Raw genomic sequence first — 22,276 nt, 5'->3', positions numbered from 1 at the left:
CAAATACTTAAACAATGGGTGCTTTTGATAGCACACCAGGGCTATTCAAGTGGAAAACAATATTAATCAAATTGGCACCTCCTCAGTGTTTGCAGTTTTTGGTCTTCTAGTTTCTTTCTTGTTTTAATCTAAAGCATAATTAATCTGAATCTCAGAGAATAAGAAATATGAAGCTAAGTGAAGCAGAGTGAATTTTAAGTATTTTAAGAACTTCTCCATCATAAAGCAAGAGAATCAGATCAAAATGTTAAAATCACTGCGAGTAGTAATGTCAAGCACAGAAGAGACAAGAAATTGAGTTTGGGTGTGTTGTGTGTGTATGTAAGCAGGATGCTAAAAAAAAAGTAAAGCAATTAATTAACAAAAGCAATTCAAGCTGTACATGAAGCAGACACAGAAATTTCTATCAAGAAAACAAGTTAGTTGGCAAAAGAAATGAGAGGATCAGCTACTGATCTAACACAAAAATATAACAGTTGCTGCTTTCTTACCTATGGATTATTAGGAGAAGAATTTTCCAAAATATCATTTAAACCCCTCCTTTGAACTATCCAATTGATACTCAGGAGAGGAAGAAGTGTCATGTTTTTAAACATTGTAAAATCCTGTTTACAAACTAGTCTCTTTTGTTTCTGAATCAGTCAGGACTCACGGAATTCTTTACAGGAGCTATTTTAATTAGAAAACAATCATATTAAAGATATGACACTGTGGGAAGCTCCCCGACTGTAATTTGGCCTCTTAGCAGAAAATAAAAGATAAAGAGTCCCAGTCAGGATAAAGTGTTATTGAAAGCTCCAGCCAAGCCAGCTGTTCTCTCTTTGCAAACCAACAATTCTTCCCCTTGTAATAGCGCCAGCAAAGCAGTAGCTTTCAATGGATTCTTTAAAATCTCATTCTAATTAAGTCAAAAGCCAGGGCAGTGACAATTTCTCTATTCTAATCTTTTTTTAAAAAATCCATAAATTAAAACGTTTTACCTGGGACAAGGTAAAAACTTGAAACGTTTTTGAAAGCCTGACCGCAGACAAATGGCAATGCCTCCAAGTAGAAAAGAAACAGATTTGACTAATGGTTAGCTCCTCCCCTTCACCACTTTCCTCTCCTGTAAAGCCAGGGATCCTAGACACCATTGAAAGATTTAAAAGTTTTGAAGGGCTGGGGCAAATAGTAATACTTCTGCTTTCTCATTCTCCCATTGTTAAATGTGAACAAAAGCTCTGGGGAGAAGGAACCTCCAAGTGATTCATAAACTTCCATAAACATAGATCGAAAGAAGACTCTAGGATGACAAAGCAGAAGGGAGGAGTTTTTGCCTCAGGACTGTGAGTTATACACCTCCTTAAAAGAAGAGAAGTAAGCTAAAATTGGACAAGACTTATATTTCTACTTATTTTAAAAGCATATAAATTTTTTTAAAGCCTTCTAAAATACATAAAAACATCCAGCTCTCTCACTGCCCCACCTGAATGAGTGGCTAAGCTAAAAGAATTCCTCCTGCACGGTTGGATCAAAATGGCAACACGAGAGCCGTGTTCTGATGTCTGATGTGGGTACTCTGAGCGACTCAAGAAGAAGAGTGTATATGGCAAGATTAAATAGTCACTAAGTGAAATGAAAATGATAAATGAAAAATGTGAGTTGAAATCAAGTCTTATGATTCAAGGACAAACCTTTTAGGTATGCCTTATTGGGAAATCATGAATGAAGTACGTTGACGGCATTCTGCCTTTGGCTGCTTCCCATTCAACAATGCAGCCACTGTGGATGTGTCTTAAGCAAGAGTACACACCCCACTGTGCCTGATGTCTCCTGGAGAGAGTTTAAGGATTTATCTGGGGAAACCAAATTGGTCCATAAGGATGTGGGGCACTTAATAAATAAATCACAAACAACAGTTTCCCATCCAAGTCTACTGGAGTTGTATCTTGTCTGATCAAAAGATCTGCCCTCCTTTCCCCAACTCTAATTAAAAAAAAAAAAAAAAAAAAAAAAAAAAAAAAAAAAAAAAGGACCTCTTCTTTTCTCATAGAGAACTGTGGAAACATCATTTATTGTTGCTGCTTCAGATTCCCTCATGAAGGTAATCATTTGACATATTTTATGTGTGATGCTTTCACAAACCCCAAATTAGGACTTTCTGCAAGAAAATCCAGTGAATAAAAATTGGGCTATAACCAAGAACCTTATTTTCAAGTAATAATTACAAAGAAACCATCGAGTTAACATAGAGGAAATGAGGCTGGACTGGGAACACTTGGTTCAGGTCCTCAACTTGCCACTTCCTACCTGTGTAACTTCAGGGACATCACTTTATTATGTCTCTGGGGGCTCAGTTTCCTCATCTGTTAAATGTGGGTGACATAATTCTCAGGGCTGTTGAGAGCAATGTTCTTTGTCAGCTCTTAAGTAGGAAGGTAATGTTGATATGAAATAAATTACCTACCCATTGATTCTGAAAGGTCAGCAGTTTCTAAACTGTTAACTATACTTGACTAACCTTCATCACCTCATAGTGATTGTGAACAATGGAATACTTACACTTGCTAGTATTTGTTCCATTCTACCAGCAGCTAAGTACTGCAGGGCATAGTGTTGGGATAAGAGTTAGGAAGACGCGAGTTCAAATCTAACCTCTTACTTGCATGTCTCTGGACAAGTAACTTAACCTGTTTGCCTTGTTTCCCCCCCCAATTGTAAAATAGAGATAACAGTACCAACCTTCCAAGTGTTATAAGGGTTTTCTAACCCTTATTGATTATTGGTATAGTATGATAATATCAATAATTTTGTCCTGTGTGGACAGGCTGTAGGTGTGACTGTTTGAGAAAAATGACTTCTCAGAGCAGCCTAAGAATTCTAGCTCAGCCAGTTATTTAAAAAATATATTTTTTATTATAGGTAAAAAAAAATACTAATGAAAGGGACAGTAAAAGGAAACAAGTGGAAAAGAAATTCTTATAATATATAAGTCCCTAAGCTAATAATTCCTACTCTAACCACCCAAAAATCTAATCCTCGCAGATTTTCTTCTTCCCCAACAGAGTTGATGCTACTCTTTTCTTAGTTTATCTAAATCCGCCAGAACCTTAATCTATCTACCCTAACCTAAATTATACACAAGAGAAATAAGTTAGGTCTCTCTCTCTCTTCCTTGCTGTATAGATGAACAAACAGCTTTGAATCTCCACAGCCTTTCTCCACTCACACAGCAAACCTGCTGGGCTCGCACCAATGTTTTATCCAACAATCTCCTTCACTTCTCAGGTCTTTTAGATGAATCTTTAGATGTGAAAACATTGAGATTTTCCAAATCTCACTGAGCAGTGATAAGGACCTCCTTTCAAAGTCAGCCCAAAGAGTGAAAGTCAGTTGGGTAACTGTCTCTCAAAGCACTCTGGGAAAATTCTCTCTTGCCCATAAATCCACCTGAGATTCCATTCAGATTTTTTTTTTAAAACCCTTACCTTCTATCTTGGAGTCAATACTGTGTATTGGCTCCAAGGCAGAAGAGTGGTAAGGGTAGGCAATGGGGGTCAAGTGACTTGCCCAGGGTCACACAGCTGGGAAGTGTCTGAGGCCGGATTTGAACCTAGGATCTCCCGTCTCTAAGCCTGGCTCTCAATCCACTGAGCTACCCAGCTGCCCCCTCCATTCAGATTTTAAAGAAACCTAGCTTATAAATCTCTTATGCTTCTATCAATAACTTATGCTACTTAACTCTATTTCCTAATGAACTCTTACTTAATTAGTAAATAATTCTCTAACAAGGTTGTTATGAGGATCATCGAATGAGATATCTGTAAAGCATTTAGTAGTGTCTGACACAGAGCAGGTGTGGATATAAATGTTTTACTCCCTAACCCCTTTCCCTACTCTACTTTTGATTCCCTGGATTTTGCTGATATGAACTACAAACTTTATTCCTTTCTGTCTTTTAAAAAAAAATCCTTATTATGTATTAGTTCTAAGGCAGAAGAGTGGTAAGGGCTAGGCAATGGGAGTTAAGTGACTTGGAGTTAATGACAGGGTCACATAGCTAGGAAGTGTCTGAGGCCAAATATGAATCCAGGACCTCCTGTCTCTGGGGTTGGTTCTCAGCCCACTGAGCCACCTAGCTGCCCATTTCCTTTCTGTTTTAATGCATTGTGGCAGTCTTCTCCAAATGCCACCTTGCCCACTCTGCACTGGTTCATCAAGATGATGATGTTTTGATGGAGCATCTCATGCAGGGTCTCCAAGATAATGGAGTCAGTGGGACACACTTAAAAGATCATTTTTCTACTCTGTATTGACTGTTCCCAGCACTTTCAGACTAGAAGAGTTTCCATTTTTTTGTGTAAGCTGCAAGGCCCTCGGGACCCTCTAAACTGTTAAAAAGAAATCAATGTTCAGATGGGTAGAAGGGGCCTACGAGAGCCTAATGAGGCTAGGTTGGAGTTCTGGAACTTATTCAGCTTGGATCATGAGGACAAGTTTGGGCAAACTTCAATTCACCTTTCAGTGAAGAAGCAGCCCTCCCTGCCCAGAAATATTTGCTACTGTTTAAAAGTGGTGGTTAACTGTTATTATGCACAGCTATAATTTATCTTCTACATAGGGGAAATACAATAAGAAGAGTTGCACAAGAGTAAAAATAATCATTACCACAAAAGAAGATAAGCAGCAAGGTTGTTACTAAGCAAACTGACATGTGGCCTTTATGTAGAAACAGAAAACCATGATCCCATGTCAGGGGTCTCTCTTCTACTGACATCACATCTTGATTAGATTCAGACAGCTCAGTAAACAGGGATTGGGGAACAGGAAAATACAATTAATCTTTTTCTTCTGCAAATGGAATTGCTAGATTTTAAAACCATTTTGTATGAGCATCAGAGCTTTGGGATGAGGGTGGGAATATTTTTAAATCCAGATGAATAAAGCCTGTTAATGGTTTAATATAATAACCACCCCCATTTTCAGAGTCACATGAGGTATAGAAAGTACTTTCCATACTCATTTGGTCCTTATATTCCCGTTCCATGGATGAAAGAACTGAGGCCAGAAAGTCAAGTGACTTGCCCTAATTTCCTCTCCTCCGCTAGACTCTCCACACTTTATCTCTGGGTCCTACAAGTGCCTTTTGGGCATGTTTGCTAAGAATTAAGCAGGTATTTCATCACAGGATGCTTGGGAAGGGGGTGAGAACTGTTGCATTTCTGTATCTTCAGGCATAAAGATAACAATCTTTTAGAAGGACACTGATAATTCCCATATTAATGGAGACTATAAATTCTGAATTTATAATGAAAAGAAATAGCATTTTAATATATTACTTAAATGTTAATAATACATTAAATTGAAGGGCAGATGTGATGTATTTTAGTAGTCTAGGAGCAGAACCTCAGTTATCTTCAACTGAAACACATCTTTGTATTAATGGACTAATACGATATAACTGTTTCATCATTATTTCCTGTTATTGTAGCCCTATGAATCCCTTAAAAACAACACACATTTCATGCCTTTAGATTTATATATGTGTGTGTGTATATTTTAACTCCATTTGAGAATTAACAATTTTTTACTGATATTGAGAAAAAATTCAATTCTTTGCAGAAGGCATCAATGTGAAATCTGACTCATGCCAAAGTCTATTCAACAAAAAGCTGGGCACAATACTGGGATGTTTTAAAGTTTAGATAAGATATAGGTCTTCCCCTCATGGAGCCTACAGTTTAACGGGTTGGGCAGGTAATAGCGGCATAAATGCAAGTAATTTCAGTACAAAATAATACATGATAAGAGTCCATAAGAGAGGGACAAACAAATTGCTATTTAAATTGAGAGAGAAGGCTATTACTGACTCAGAAGGACATGGAAGGCTTCCTGGAGGAGACAAGAGTTTGAGATACTAAAGAATAAAAAGGAGTTGATTAGGTAGCATGTGCGAAGGCATACCAGAAAATGTAATCTATGTAATCAAATGTGTGGTGTATTTATAGGGGTTGGTACAAAGTTCCACTTATTTGAAACATAAAGTAGCTCAAGATAAGGCTGGAAAGTTAGAAGTGGCACCATTAATAGAAATAGCAAAGTCAGAAGTAGAAATGGGATTTCGTTGAAAGATATTATTATAAGACTCATCTGAGGTGCTAGGGGAACTTCCAATTTGTCTTGTAGGCAGTTGGACATGTGGCTCAGGAGTTCAGAAGAGAGCTCAGGACTATATATTTAGATCTGGGAGTCATTTATTTAGAGATATCTGAAGCCAAGAGAAGGAAGGAGATTGCCAAGGGGGAGAATGCTGAAAGAGGAAAACAAAAAGGCTGAGGATTGAACCTTGGAGAACATCCCCCCCCCCCCCAAGGAATTTTTTAAAGGATAAGAAGCTAGTCAAGGAGACACAAAGAGAGGTAGAAGAACCAGAGAAGTGAGGTCTCAGAAATTAGAGATGTTATCAGGGAGAGGGGTTCACTGGGCTCAAATCTGACATTTCCTAGCTGTGTGACCCTGGGCAATTCACTTAACCCCAACTGCCTAGCCCTTACCACTCTTCTGCCTTGGAACCAATATTTAGAATTGATTCCAAGATGCAAGGTAAAGATTTAAAAAATAAAGAAAGAGGGACTCTCCAATGGTGTCAAATGCTGTAGAGAGGTCAAAGAAGATGAGGACCGAGAGAGGACCTTTGGATTTGGGAATAGAAGGTCATTGGTATATTTGAAGAGAGGCATTTCAAAAGAGAGATAGGAATAGAAGTCAGACTATGAAAGATGGGCGGGTTGCAAGGAAGTAGAGGCATTAATTGAATAAAGTATATATGATTTTTTCCATAAGGTTGACTGTAAAGAGGAGGAATAGGTGGTAGAGTCAAAGAAGATAGAAAAAAAAGATAAAAGGAATTAAAAAGAGAAAGATAAAACCCCTAAAATGAAGAGGCTTTCTACTAAGATATGGGAGACCTAGAATTTGTAAGCAGATGAAAAAGAGCCAATAGAGAGGGTAAAAGTCAAGATACTCAAAGAAGGAATGATTGGTGGAACAAGTTCTTGAGGGGAGAAGAAGGTACTAGAGTCAAGTAACTTAGTGGAAGAATTATTCTTAGCAAAGAATAAAGATATTTCTCCTGGGACAGGAGGGAAGTTCAGGATAGGGGGAGCAGAGAATAAGTAATTAACGCCAAGTTGTTTTGAGCTTTTGTCTCAGTGAAGTATTAGGCTAAAATAACCTACTGTATATGTGGGAGTTAAAGGTAAAGTTGGGAGCTTGTGAAAAGTAGGAAGTTTTGAATAGTGGGCTTTTTGGTCTCAAGACCCTTTCTGCTTTTAAAAATTACAGAAGACCTCAAACAGGTCTTTTTTGTTGACATGATCATATATACTGATAGTTATGATATTGGAAATTAAAACTGAACAATTTTAAATATTTATTTAAAAATAACAATAAGGCAATTATATGTTAACACAAGTAACATTTTTTGAAAAGTGACTATATTTTTCAAAACAAAAATTTAGTAAGAAGAGTGGCATTGTTTTACCCATTTTTGCAAGTTTCTTTAATGCAAGGCTTAGCAGAAGACAGCTGGATTCTTTTATCTCCTGCATTCAATCTGTTGTAATATGTTATTTTCATTCATGTATATGAAGATAATATGGTCTCATACATATATGGAATTGGAAAAGAGAGTATTTTTGATGGACAAGTAATATCTTACTATTATTATAAAAAATAGTTTTAACCTTGCAGAATCTTCAAAAGGGTCTCAGAGAACGCAAGAGTCTCTTGAACCACAACTTGATAACCTCTGGTTTAGAAATTTGCTCAATGGAATTGTGAGCAGAGTCTAAGGTACTAACACGAATACTTTCCATTGTACAGACATCATACTATATAACAGGCCAAAGTTTACTGTTGTACTTGATCATGAAATATTTTATATCTCTACAAAGATTTCAATTCTTGCAGTGTATTTCTCCTGGAGAGGTTAGAAGAATATACAATTTGTCCCATGGGTACAAATAATATTTTTGGGTTTTTTGAGGAACTTAGGTGATATTCACCTAAAATATTGACATTTGTCTTTTTTTTTTTCCAAGATAAATGACTGTTCACTAAAACAGTGAACTACATAGTCCCAGCAACATAGTTCTGGAGCACATTTGTCATGATCATTAGCCAAAAGGGCTACATAACCAAATATAGGGGACAATTCTTATTTCTCTTTGTTCACCTTGCATTACACAGAGTAGGTGCTTAGTAAATGCTTATTTACTTAGTCAACTTTCCTCTCACTATAGTATAGAAAAAGCAAAAAGGAATAAGTTTGTATAATCCAATTCAGAAATGAGAGGTCTCAAAAGACTACACAAGTTGCCCCTAAATAAGCTATGTATTATTATTGTTTTTGCAATTAAGGATAACAGAACTATTTTTTTTAAACCCTTACCTTCCGTCTTGGAGTCAATACTGTGTATTGGCTCCAAGGCAGAAGAGTGGTATGTAGGTAGGCAATAGGGGCCAAGTGACTTGCCCAGGGTCACACAGCTGGGAAGTGTCTGAGGTCAGATTTGAACCTCAGACCTCCCATCTCTAGGCCTGGCTCTCAATTCACTGAGCTACCCAGCTACCCCCAGAACTATTTTCAAATATATTGTTCATCAGAAGATATTTTATATTACTTATTCTCATTAAAGTGCTAGAGTTTTATACATATTTATTATATGAAGAACTAGCAATCACTTAAGAAAGTAATCAAAAGACCACAAAATAGAAAAGGTATTTTACAGAGTAAAAAGAGAAATTTTCTTCTAAGCTATGTGTTAGAAGGAAATTTAGTCCAATTTTGGTCTAATTCTGTCATTTTACAGATAAGGAACCAGGTCCAGAGAAGTTATTTTTGATTTGCCCAAAGTCAAGCAGGCAAGGAAGAGGCAGAGGCAAGATTTTAAAAAATTTTCCCTGTGATTCCTAATCCAGTACCTGTTTTACTTTTGCACCACAAATTAGAAAATATTTCAAACTGACACACACACCCCAAATTACCATTGCATGGCTGATCCCAAATGTCCAGTAATGGAGAATTAACAGCCCACAGCCTCATCTTGGTCCATAATGGATTGTAAGATCATTGAATACTGGGTTGGCTCTTATTTATCTCTCTTTACCCTGCAATGCATTGTATATAGCACATGCTTAGCAAATGTTTGTTAATCTGAATTAGTCAACATTTATCATATAATGGTGTAGAAACAGAAATGTGGAATAATTTAAATTTCATCTCTTCCCCTCTTTAAACTCTAGTAGAGATGCCAGAGAACAATAATAAACATTCAGAAGGAAATCTTTAATTGGTGGGTGGGTCTGCTCCTAGGGTGGGGACTGGGTGAACATAACTCTTCTTTTACAATGATCTATTTAGTGTAACCAAATTGAAAGAACCTTTTTTGGCTCCAGATTTGAAGTAGATAGTACAGATACACATGACTTGGTAGCCAATGGCTGCCCCGAGTGATATCTGATGGCCCCTGGACACTCAGAATCTTTGACCTTCAAGCTGCTAAAATCTGAGAGTGACTTGACTGAGTTGCTCAAGGCTTTGGAGACTCAACCAGCCTAAGGACCTTAGCTGGATTCTTATCTTTCTTATCCTCTTATCACTGTGGAGCACTTAAAATTAGTTACTTATAGGGAGGTGCCATTTAGAAACTGTTAGCACTAAATCTAAAGGATTTGTATAAGCATCTATCATAATACAAATTATTGTTATTAATAAGGGTTCCTCGGACCCTCAGTTGTCCTAGGCAATCCTGTGAAACAAACATCCACACAGAGTCCTAGAAGGTAAAGGAGAAGCAGTGGCGTCATGATGGCAGCAGAAACAGCAATAGCAGAGGGTTTGGCTAAACCGCACATCAGATAATCAGCCTCTGAATAACTAAGCACTGGATAGTTGGCTTAGAGGTATCACCCCAGTCCTTGACTAGAGGCATAGTGTTTTAAGGTGAAACAGAGCCAAGACCCACTGAATATTTTCCTGCACATCCTACTTTTCATTGACCCTCTTCACCTCTGCAAATAAGCAACTACCCACTAGGTGGTAAGGCCACAAGGCCAATGCTGCCCAAGAAGGCCTCTTGTAGACACCCTCTAGGTAAACATGGGCCCACAATGCTACAGATAATTTTCTTCTTTCTTGGCTAGATTTTCCCTCTGTGCTACAGATAGACTAACTGTAGAATGTGGCCCTGACCTCTATATCCCAAAGGAGAGGAGGGAAGCTTTTAGCTTCTGAAGAACACATGTATGCAGCAATTTAGGAAGAAATGTAATTATCACTTATTTCCTTTCTTAGTGGGTGCTGACTAGCTTTACTCTGATCATTTCTGTGTGTTCCTTCAAAGATTCTGCCTCTGAATCTTATACTTTTTAGTTTTATCCAGATATGAATCTGGCAATAGATCTATAGGGCTGGAAATCCATATCTTTAAAATTAAACCTGAGTGGCTGATAATTTAATAACAATTTAAATGTAACATCCAACACTAAATTGTTTTCTTGGGATATGTACACTCACTAATTTCATATATATATGCATGCGTGTATATATGTATATGTACATATACATATATACACGCACACATACACACATACAACACACACACACACACACGATATTAGCTATATCATTGCTGGGATACTTCATTCATTCATAGAATGAATTCATTCAATTGGATAAATAAAGTATTCCCCTAATGATACAACTAATATCAGCACTGATTAAGTGCCTATTATGAGCCAACATATACTGACAATGAAATGATGGAAATATTTTCAGAGAGACTTTCAGGTAGACTTTCTGCAAGGCTGCCATAACCTCTTATTCCATGAAGCAGTTGTGTTAAACAAGGTTCTTTTAGACATCTATGAAACAAGGAGTAGTATAAGCTCTCTTCTCACAGTTATTTCAATATCCTTTTATTTCTCCCATCCAACTCTATCTTAGTTAATCCCAAACATCTGCGTTAGCCAAAGGAAAAAGTAAAAGTTTTAACAGTAAAGTTGCTATGCTTGATTTATAAGTTATATATTAAGTTGTGTAAATAGTAGGAATGAAGTATAAACATATGTATTTGCCACATGCTGGAGAAGTGGGAAGAACTCTAAATAGATAATTGGTAATAGTTCAGGTGTTATTTTGAGTCACTCAAGCAAACAAACCTAACTATGCAGCTCAAAATGAAGAAATGGGCATTTATGGACAAAGATTAGTTACAAAATGAACTGAAACTACTCTAAAAAATACCAGCTCCTTAACATAACCTTCATATTTTGAAAAGGGAAGATAGAAGGCAAACCCTGAGGGCATCCAAAGTGGGACTTAATTCTGATGGGAGACCTCTAGGGAGCAAGGAAAGGGGCAGGTGCCATATGGATATATTTCCTCCAAATTGTGTTGGAGGGCAAGACTTTACAAGCTAGATTACTTAGAATAGAGGATGAAGAACACATTTTGTTTGTCCTATTTTGTTTCCCAATGGCAAAAGAAGCTTGCTGAGTCAAGTAATATAATGCAAGTTACTGAAGGGCTTACTTTTCAGGACTAAACAAGAAGTCTCTTTCATCATAAAAGATCTTTTGAAGCCAGTTTCATTTATTCTCTGCCTGACAAGTGCTTTCCAAAAGAGTTGTACAGCAAAACTGTAAGATGAAAAGAACGGAGAGAAAAAAAATGTCCCCTCATGACCTAACTTGGAGACTATTTCAATTTTTTATTTGCTAGGTACAGTTTTCCTCCCTTAAGTCTCCCTGAAACTAAACTGCCTTTAATAAATTCTGGTGACCATAGGTTCTGGCCATTGCCATTGTGATGTATGTCACCTTTAGACTGTAAGCGTCTTGGGACCAGGGCTCTGTTTTCTCTTTTCCTCAGTGCTAGGACTATTTCCATTAAGAATTTCTGCCAACTTGAAACAGCAACAAAGAAAACTATCCTGTAAATCTTTACCATGATAGAAACAATAATTTATTAGAAAAAAGAAGGGAGCTCAAGAGTGAAGAACAGGCCAAAAGGAAATGTAACCCACTTAATTCAATGTGAAGATTAAGAAATAAAGATAAGAAGACTAGTGGCCAGATGATGCCAAGGACATTTGGCTCTGGGGTCTTCTTTTGTATGGTTTTTATCAAGATCCTAGAACATATCTCTTCCTGAACTCTTTGGGCATAGCTATTTTTTTTTCTCAAAAAAATAGCTTTTCCATAACTTTAAATCAGTCAAAGTGAAAGGCAGTAGTTAGGAAGACCTGGATTTAAGTCCTACCTCTCACACATATTGGTTGTGTGACTTGGGGTAAGTCCTGTGACCTCTCAGAGTTCTAGGCAATTCTCTTACATTGCAGCAAAAAGGTGCCAATCTGCATTGGTAGAAGAACTTTCCTCCCCTGGAGTTCCTTGTACCAATGAAATCAAAGGTCTAGTCTCCATCCCTAAAAAAGCCAAAGTAAAGGATCACTGAATCCAAAACAAGATTAAGGAAAATTCTCCCACCTGGCATGAAATAGTCACAAAAAATCCCAACGCTAAAAATTTAATATCCTCAGACTGCATATACTAAGCGTCTTTAATAACATCCATTTTACTTTCCTTTAAATACAATTTCACATACACACAAATCCTACAATGGCCAACACATCCGGCTGTAAGCTAGCCAGAAATCTGTTGGTTGCTGGCAAAAGCATCTATTCCATATCTTGGCATCTGAATCCGAAAGCTTCAAGAACACCCCATGGGTGGCCATGGGTGTTGACTTCAATGCTGGAAGCTGAGTAGACTTCGTTTTGCAATTACACACATATGCCAGTATGCTTAGTAACTGCACTACTATTTAGAAGAGACCAATTTAGCATAATCCACTTATGTGGGAGTTTACTCATGTACTGGGTTTAAAATATACAAAAGTTTTTGTCAAGCAGTGAGGTTGGATGGCTCAAGGGATTGGTAACTTGAGATCAAGTCTTTCACTTCTAGGCCACTGGTTCACATTCAGCCCTGATTGTTAATAACTAAACACAGTTACCACCTGACAGTTTCAGTTAAGTAGCAGTATCAGTTGATTTCCTGGTTTCTTAAAAGAGGAAGGCATGGAAACCATCAACACAGCTGGAACAAATATTGCTCTTAATGGCAATAGGAGGAAAAGACAGTCAGGAGAGTCCAAGTTTGAAGGCAAATTTAAATTCTCCATTTTCTTTGAAAAGAGGAACCATCTTCCTCATGGCCATGACATGCCATGTCAACAATATATTTTAAAGTAACAGTGGGAGGTTCCAAAGTATCGAAATGTTAACAACAGACGGACCAGACCACCTATGTCATTAATAATAAGAACAGTTGTTAGTAAAGGATATCCAATGATCTTTGGATTTGTTTTGTGTCACGTGTCTATATGTATATTTCTTTAAAAATTCTTTTAATTTCTTTAAAAAATTTTCCAGATGACTCTTATTTTCCTAGATTTTCCCCCCATTTTTATTTAGTAGGTTTTGCCACAGATCATCAAATCAGCTATAGTGCAATTTAGCGTGTTAAAAAATGTACAAGTAAATAAAAACCTGAGGCTTTTGACTCCTTCAGTAAGATCAATTCTTAATACTGGAAAAAATTAGGAATCAGTATCACCTCTATGAAACAGCCAGAAATAATTGTTTCATCTTCTACTATTAAAAAAGTTTAAGAAAGATTATTTTATAACTATTCTTATTATTTTTTTGGCTCATTTGTTTACTGTAGCACCATAATTTAAAGCAGCTGAGACTAGAGGTGAAAAATAACTTGAGATATCAGCCCAGGATTCCATATAAGAGATAAAACTCTGTTAATTAAAAGCATTACTACTCATAGTCAACAAATGGGAAAACCCTACAAATCCACCAACAGTAGAACTATCGCTGACCTTGGATAGAACATGTTAAAAATGGATATTTTCTTTTGCTGAAATGACCATGAAGTCAGAGCTTGAAGTAGTGACTAAAAAAAGGCCGAGATCTATATTTATCTGGTGAAACATTTTGTCTCGTCTGAAGCCAGTTTGCAAAAACCCACACGCATCAAAATATGTATGAGACAGCATATCACAGTAAATAGAGAGCTGGCCTTGGAAGCAAGATGACTTGAGTCAAAGTCCCACTTTTGGCAAATCATTTAATTTCCCAGTGTCCTAAGCAACCATCTAAGACTGTTAAGGATAAGAACAGCCATGTTTTGCCTTGGGAAAGGGACTTTCCTTACTGTGAAGTTCTTACACCAATAAAATGGCAGTTTGAACATGAATGAATGTTCAATGAATGAAATGAAATGAATTTTTTTCAAACAATTCAGTTCAACAAATATTTGTCAATCATCTACTATGCACAAGGCACAGGAGGGAAGATAAGACCCAAAAATTTCTTCTCTTGAGAAGCTGGGAGGCTCCAACATGGAAATAGATAAAGGCTAGGAGGTAAGCATACAACACCTGGGGGACTCCAAGTGGGAAAGTGCCACCTGAGCTAAACTTGAGGGAAGCTGGGGATGATGACAAGGTGGAAGGGAGGAGGGAGGACAGTCCAAGAGGAAAGGCACAAAGATGAGAAACTGCTAAGTTTGGGCAGCTAGGTGGTACAATGGTTAGAGCACTGAGCTTGGAATGAGGAAGAATCATCTTCATGAATTCAAATCCAGCCTCACACACTAGCTGTGCAACCTTGGGCAAGTCACTTAATCCTGTTTACCTCAGTTTCCTCATCCATGAAATGAGTTGGAGAAGGAAATGGCAAATCACTCCAGTATTTTTGCCAAGAAAACCCCAAATAGGGTAGCAAAGAGTTAGATGTGACTAAGAAAATGACTCAACGACAACAGTGATTGAACTGGGCTAGAAAGTAGAGTGGATGAAGGTGAATGGGATGTATTAAGTCTGGAAAGGTAGGTGGGAGTCAGATTCTGAAGGGTTATGAAGGCCAACAGGCTTGTATTTCATCCTAGAGGCAACAGGGAGACACTGAAGTTTTTTGAGCAGGAAAATGGCATGGTTAAATGGATAATGTCTCAGAAACTTAAGAGTCCTAACTTAAATCTTATATTCTATAATAAGATTTTCTGAACTTCTCTTAATTGCAGTGCTTTTCCTCTGTTAATTATTCCCTATTCTTACTGTATATAGCTTGCTTCATATATATTTGTCTGCATGTTGTCTCTCCCGTTAGAATATAAATTCTGAAGGGAAGGGCTTATTTTGCTCTTTTCATACCCGTAGCATTTAGCACAATGTCTGGCACATAGTAGGTGTTTAAAAAATGTTTAATGATTAGCTGATTGATGGAAGGAGAGATATCAGAGACCAGGAATCCATTCAGGTCATAGTAGTGGAGGAAACAGTAGTGGAGAAAATATAACCCTTTTTGCTTAGAAGTAGGACTGTTGCTGTAGGAATAAAGAAAAAAGAGAGGCCTAAGAAACAGTAGAGATGTGGTCAACCAAGATGAAGAGATTATGGTTTCTTTTTTAAAAACTAGAGTTTTTTTTTTTTAATTTTAGTTGATGCTTTTGTTAGGATATCACATTTATTTCCAAGTATTTTTTTCCTATCCTTCCTTTTAAAAAAGTAAAAAATGCAAAAGAAATTGGGCAAAAAAAAAATCAGTTTAACAAAATTAGCTAACACATCTACCATGTCTGACAGTATATGCAATAGGCTTTACCTGTCGTCTCCCACCTTTGCAATGAATTGGAAGATACATTCATACATACTATTTAGAGTTTTTGTTGTTGTTATTGTTGTTCTTTTGTTACGTTGTTGTAGTCATTGTATATAGTATTTTCCACGTTCTGTTCACTTTACTTCATCTAGGTTCATAGAAATCTTCCAGTGATTGTTTAAAATTTCCACATTCATTTCAAATAAAGCAGTAATATTCAATTATATTAAGTACGACGATGCCTTTAGTCATTTCTCAGTCAATGCTTAACTACTTTGTTTCTCCTTTTCTGCTACCACAAAAAGTGCTATAAATGTTTTAGTGTCCATAGGACCTCTCTTTTCTCTTTTATTCCCATGAGATACCTATCTCTCAGTAGGATTGAGTCTGTCAAAAGGATGGGCATTTTTTAGCCACTTTCTTAAGACAATTCCAAATTGCTTTTTAGAATGGTTGGATCAATTCACAGCTCCACCAACAGTGTCATATGTCTATCTTTCCACAGCTCCTTCACCATCCTTTGCAATCTTTGCTGATTTGTGGGGTGGGAGGTGAAACTTCAGAATTGTTTTGTTTGCATTTCTCTTATTATTAGTGATTTGGGGCAACCTTTCATATGGTTTTCAATTGCTTAAAATTCGTTTTAGAACTGTTTGCTTATATCTTTTGATTAGTTATTCACCGGGGAATGGCTTCTTATAGATTTGTGTTAATTCCCTATATATCTTTTTTTTTTCAGGGACATTGTATGCAAAGACTTTTCCAATAATAATTCATTGTTTCCTTTCTTTGCAGTACTGCTTCTGTTGTGCAAAAAAGCTTTTTAATGTCATGCAACTAAAATGATCTTTTTTTGAAATCTCTGTTTTGTTTGATTAAGAATCCCGCCATTGTTGTGAAAGGTACCTGATCTTGTTCACTTCTAATTTTTTTTTTTATATTGTGATCTTTAAAATCCAAGTCACTTATCCATCTTGAGTAAAAGATGCTACTTAGTCTGAACCTAATTTTTGCCCAACTTTTCCAGTTTTCTCAGTTCTTGAACAGAATATTTTCAAAAGTGGAAATACCAATCATTTGAAAAAATGTGCAGCTTCATTAACAATGAAAGATACAAACTAACAAGTTTGAGGGACCACCTTACCTACCAAATGAAAAAAACAACACTAATACTGTTGATTGTGCTGTTGTAGAGAAAATGGCTATGCATTGATGGAAGAAGTGTAAACTTGTAGAAGTTGATTTTTTTTTTTGGTAAAACAATCTGGCAATATGCAATTAAAAGTTACAAAAATAATAATATCCTTTGACCCAAATAACTTCATCATTTAAAGGAGAAATCCCTTCAAAGATGTTTACAACAGCATTATTTGTAATGTAAAAAACTTAGAAGCATCTCAAATGCATAAACTAGGAGAATGAGTAAATCATGGTACATCAATGTAACAGAACACTACATTACAATTAAGATGAGAAAGTATGAGGAATGTAAGGAAATGTGTAAAGTCTTTATGAAAATGATGCAAAAGACAAAAAAAAAGAACCAGAACAACAGAGCACACCCTGAAACTATAAGCATACGAGAGGAAATATGAATAGGAATGAATGCAGAAAGAATCCTGATGGAAACTTGGAAGGAGTGAAAGATAAGTTATGGCAATGACAATTTATAAGACGAATTTCTTCCACTTGAATGCATTAGTTGCAAAGTAAGTTTGGTTGACTGTATTGATGTTCATTATTGCTAATAATCACTATCTAAAATTGCTTCTTTATAAAGGGAGCTAGTTGGCACTTAGTAGATAGCCTAAAAAAATGTCAGAACTTAGCACTGAATTAGGTAGGAAGGCAATAGAAGGAATGAAAAGGGAGGTTGATATGGTGGGGGCCATTGTGACAAGGAAGATAAATACTGGGGAAAGACTGTGACAGGAAGATGTGTCTTTTCCAACGAAACTGATGGAAGTCTTTGAGACACAGTGGCTATTCTGGATCAAGTGTATCATCTATATGTATGTATGGTAGTTAAGACTGTTGGAGCAGTTGCAATTGCTCAGGGTTTTGAGCAAGAGACTAAGAACTCTTGACAACATCCCTAAACCAGAGGGTTGGTGAGGAATCACACCTTCAGAGAAGGCACCAGAAGAATAATGATGCTATTTGGTGATATTTAATGCTAGAATAATTACACTGGCAAAAATTTTTTTTAAGTTCCAGTTTTTCACCAGTGCCAAAGAAAACTACATGGTAGGAGTGAGCTTCACACAGAACAAACTACTGATAGAAAGTAAAGCAGTAGGAAGAATTGCAACCAATTAAAAAAATAATCTCAATATATACAAATGTGATCATTAATGTAACACATATCAAGAGTTTAAAAAAAACCCAAGGAAAGGGCTGCTACTACAGACTATGCCAGCTCATCTTGCTAGAAACTTAGAAAATCCCTATGGCTTCTTGATACATAGTACATGGGGCCTCTTCTTTCTCTGGTATTCAGTGTCTATTTGCAAAAGATGCCCTGATCTTTTTCATTAGCTGAAGTATGTAATAAAAAAATTTTTAAGGGTTTTTTCCTCGACACAAGTATTTACATGTGCAAAAATGTAATCATGAATATAATAATAGGCCACAGCATATAGTTCAGTGCTCCAGGGAAGAGTATTCAGTCAATAATGCTGTTAAGTGACTGATATGATAATTACACATTTATAAACATACATGTCGAAGAATATGTCAGAGAATGAGTCAAGCTTCTTGTAGTTATGTAGTGAGAAGGCCCCTTTTAAAAAAGAATTATTCCCCTCCTGTCTTAAGAAATCTTTTGAAACCAAACAACTTCTTGTTATTTTCTATGAGTGAGAACAGAAATAGGAAGTATATAGCCCCATGTCAGCTCATTCCGACTCATCAACTAACAGGACTAGTAAAGAGGTGTTGTTCTAGAGAAGCAAAGCAGAGAGCCAGAGTGGTCAGCAAGACCATGAGTAGATGTCCCAGAGCAAAAGTGAATCCCTTCTTTGTGATTCCATTAGAACTGAAGGGAAAAAAAATCCCACAAGCATTTACAGTGCCAGATTTAACACAACCCTCCCCCTGCAAATACTTCTTTTGCTTGAGCTGTTCAGGATCTGTGACCATTTTTGCAAGATTGCCTTGTGTTCCAAGACTTTTGCATGGTGTCCTGAAAAATCCTCCCTCACTGGAAAAATACTGTATCTCTCTTTTCCATTTTGCAATCTGGTTTTCTACTGTATTCATGAACCAACTACCTGGCTCTAGAAGTATAGGGATTTATAAAAAAATGTGTCTTAGAGAGGACAGAAGGAAGGAAAAGAAGAGAAAATAATACTTCCTTTGAAAATACATTAAGAACTATGAAGTCCTTTATAAAAGCTAAATACAGTAGAACTCCATCATAACGTAGTTCATCGTGAAATAGATATGGATAAACTCTGGGTTAATTTGGGGCCCTTAGAACAAAACTGGATGCAGTGAAACCTGTTATTATGCAGACAGCCTATAGGATAGTTGTTGGCCCTCTTCCCCAATACCACTGTTATAAAGTAGTTCCACTGTATTTGGCCATGAGAAACACAGATTACCAAATGCATACACTTTGTCAACTGACTTTCCAGTTTGCAAATTACCTTGATTCAGGGTATTTGGTGAGTGTGGCCAAGCTGCTGGTATACATATGACCACCCACATCAATGTGGACGGGTGCATTGGATTTTGTGAGTTGTGCTGGAGTAGGAATGCCTTGATTGTTCAATGGAGATGCAGGGGATCTAGTGATCAGAGGTCTTGACATATTGGGCCGACTGTCCTACGGAGAGACAAGCAAGTTTAGACATTTTTCTTTTTTCTTTCTTTTTTTTTTAAATGGCATAAAAGAAAATATACACAACAATGAACAAGTCAATGATTAAAGCTGACATTCTTTATGTTAAAATCTGAAAGCTAGTGAGTTTTTAAAATTTTACCAGTTCTCATTTCTATTGTAATGAATGACAGAAAAATAAATATTTAAACTGACAAAATAAAGGAAACTTTTCCAGGTTCAATGAGGATCTGTTCTTAACTAAAATCCATTTCAAATAATTTCATGAAATAGGAGGGCCGGTTATACTAATGAATTTGACTTATATTTAACAATAGGTAACTTCCTGTGAAGAATTACTAGTCACTTTAAGTGAGAGGATAAATCAAAGCCCAAAACAATAAGCATTTAAATAAAAATGTTTGTGATTTCTCTTTGATATGATGTGAGACTAGACGCACATAAACCTTTAGTCCTTATATTCTACATTCTTTTCTTGAATTTCTTTTTGTCAATTCAGTTATCAGATGAATTATTAGTAAGCTGTTTAAGTACTTAAAATAATTCTGAAAATAGAAAATAGTCAATGGACTGTGTTTTTAACCAACCACTTTGAAAGTGCAAAATTATTAAAATGTCTATCGCATTTTTTTTTTTACTATTTGCCCAACCTTTTACCTTTTGCGCTTTACCCTCAATAACACGGACTTGTGACATGATGAAAAATCATTTTCCATGAAAAACAAAACAAACTATACCCCAAGTGATAAATGTGTCATGATGAGGCGTATGTGAGGGGCTCTTCTAAGTGTATAACTTCTTAAGGAAATCAAGCTTCAAAGAACAGAAGCATTAAATGTTCAATCACACGGGAATAGGTGTAGTGTCATAAAGGCAAACATATTTAATCTCTAAAACAGGACCCAGGGGAGGAGTAATTTGCCTTGGTAGGCAGAACTTTTCTGGGTCGTTGGGATTAAAAAAAGAGTATTGCTGAGCCAATGAAATGGTACTTCTTTCCCGAGTGTATGATACAAATATTTCAGACTCCACTTGAACAATTTCTCATTGCTTTTAAATTAAAGCACAAATTACAAAGAAAGCTAAAGCTAAAGTCAAATTGTTTTTCACCGAAGAGGCCCAGGACTCAAGATCTTCATCCTACTAATAAACTGAAAGAGAATTTACTGCATGGTCTCTTTAAGATGAACATTACAAACATAGTCAGTCACAGACTTATAACAGAAACAGAGATTGCTCTTCCGAATATGCAAACAATGTGGGTCGAATACAGTGATAAGGCATAATAAAAGGATACGAAATGCTTTTGATAGGGATCTGTAAGAGGGGAAGTCATCTAGCTTTTGTTCATAAAACCCCGTGTGATAAAATATAAATTTGCAAAACACCCTATGTTTTATGATCTGGAACTGCTTTAGGAGCTACCTGGGGCACAACTGCTGGAATACTTAGCATTAACCACATGTCCAGGCATGATGCGGAATACACATGCTTCTCAGAATGCTCAGCTTCTCCCATGAATGGAGCAGTGATTGGGCTTTTGTACACAAGGTTTACCATCTGTGTTCTATATGCTGGATTGAAGAGGGCCAACAAATAGTCAAAGAAGAGGAATTAATGAGGTGGTGGGTAAGAGGAAATATGAAACAAAGATACAAACTGGCAGAAAATGTAAAAATAAACAGCAAAAGAAAAGGAACACAAAGAAGAAAGTAGCATTTGGAAAATGTTTAAAAATTTGTCTTCTTAGAATGGAAACACATAAGGCATATGTTACCTTATTTCCTTTGAGAGGATGATTTTGTGGCACGTGCGCGCACACACACACACACACACACACACACGTATTCCTGTTACAACTGAACACATCACAGCACCATGGAGTCTGTAATAGTTTTTCAATTGGACACATTCTATATCCTGCCTGAGGGTGCTCAGAAGAAAATGAACAGATTTGCAGGGTTAATATGTAGTTAGACTGTGACCTCATTCAGCGGAGCTATCCCACTGCAAGGACTATAGAGAAGGAGAAGAATTTAAAGCACAGCAAATCACCTGAAGGGTTCCAGATTTCTTGAGGTATATGCCATTTAGGCTGTAAATCTTAAGTATACAGAAGCCCCAAAGTCTAAAATTAGACCAGTGCTTCTCAAAGAAGGGATAATGAATCCCTAGGGCTGATGGACAAGTTCTGCAGCGGCTACAAGACCCCCAGGGGGCAAAGCTGATATGCCGCCCCCCTTCTCCCTATGTCACCAGCCTGTTCTCATATCTCTTTATCCTGGGTTCAAGTGCTTCAGGGCCTGGGGACCTCTAAGGCTAAGCTGATCACAGCTAAAGAGCTTCGGGTCTTACTCCTCTGATACTTGTATTTTGTGTCACATTTCAGACAAGGTGGGGCAATGGGCTCATTTGTGGATACTGAGGTAATCATTAGATTTCATGGCTGCTTGCCCTTAAGGCCAACCTTGGCAGGACAAACCCAAAGAGTCCAGAACAGCTGGTTTGGCGGTGACAGTCACAAGTTTAGTTAGTCCAATTTTTTTCTTTTCATTTTGTTTAGTCTTTTCCTCACCATTCATCCCCAATACCATCTCAAGTCATATACCTAATCAAAAATTTTAAGCAGGAAAACTGCCCCAAAATATGGACAATCCTGGCCAGCAAGAATGTGGATCCGTTAACACTACTGGAAAAAACAACTTAAAGCACA

The 22,276-nt window shown here is 36.9% G+C and overlaps 1 protein-coding gene across 2 annotated transcripts in view; it reads right to left on the bottom strand.

Moving 5' to 3' along the window:
• KCTD1 (potassium channel tetramerization domain containing 1) overlaps positions 1-22,276 on the bottom strand; it is a 125,313-nt gene that overhangs the window by 41,932 nt on the left and 61,105 nt on the right. For both annotated transcript variants that reach the window (XM_044666480.1, XM_044666472.1), the window contains exon 2: positions 19,370-19,548. In XM_044666480.1, coding sequence (XP_044522415.1) covers positions 19,370-19,533 — 164 coding nt within the window. In that variant the 5' untranslated portion in view covers positions 19,534-19,548. The remainder of the gene's footprint in view (positions 1-19,369; positions 19,549-22,276) is intronic.

Source organism: Gracilinanus agilis, chromosome 1 (genome assembly GCF_016433145.1).
Source record: "Gracilinanus agilis isolate LMUSP501 chromosome 1, AgileGrace, whole genome shotgun sequence".
In the NCBI taxonomy this organism is placed as follows: domain Eukaryota; kingdom Metazoa; phylum Chordata; class Mammalia; order Didelphimorphia; family Didelphidae; genus Gracilinanus; species Gracilinanus agilis.
Note: the sequence above shows the minus strand (reverse complement) of the source record. Positions and strands in the feature narration are given on the sequence as shown.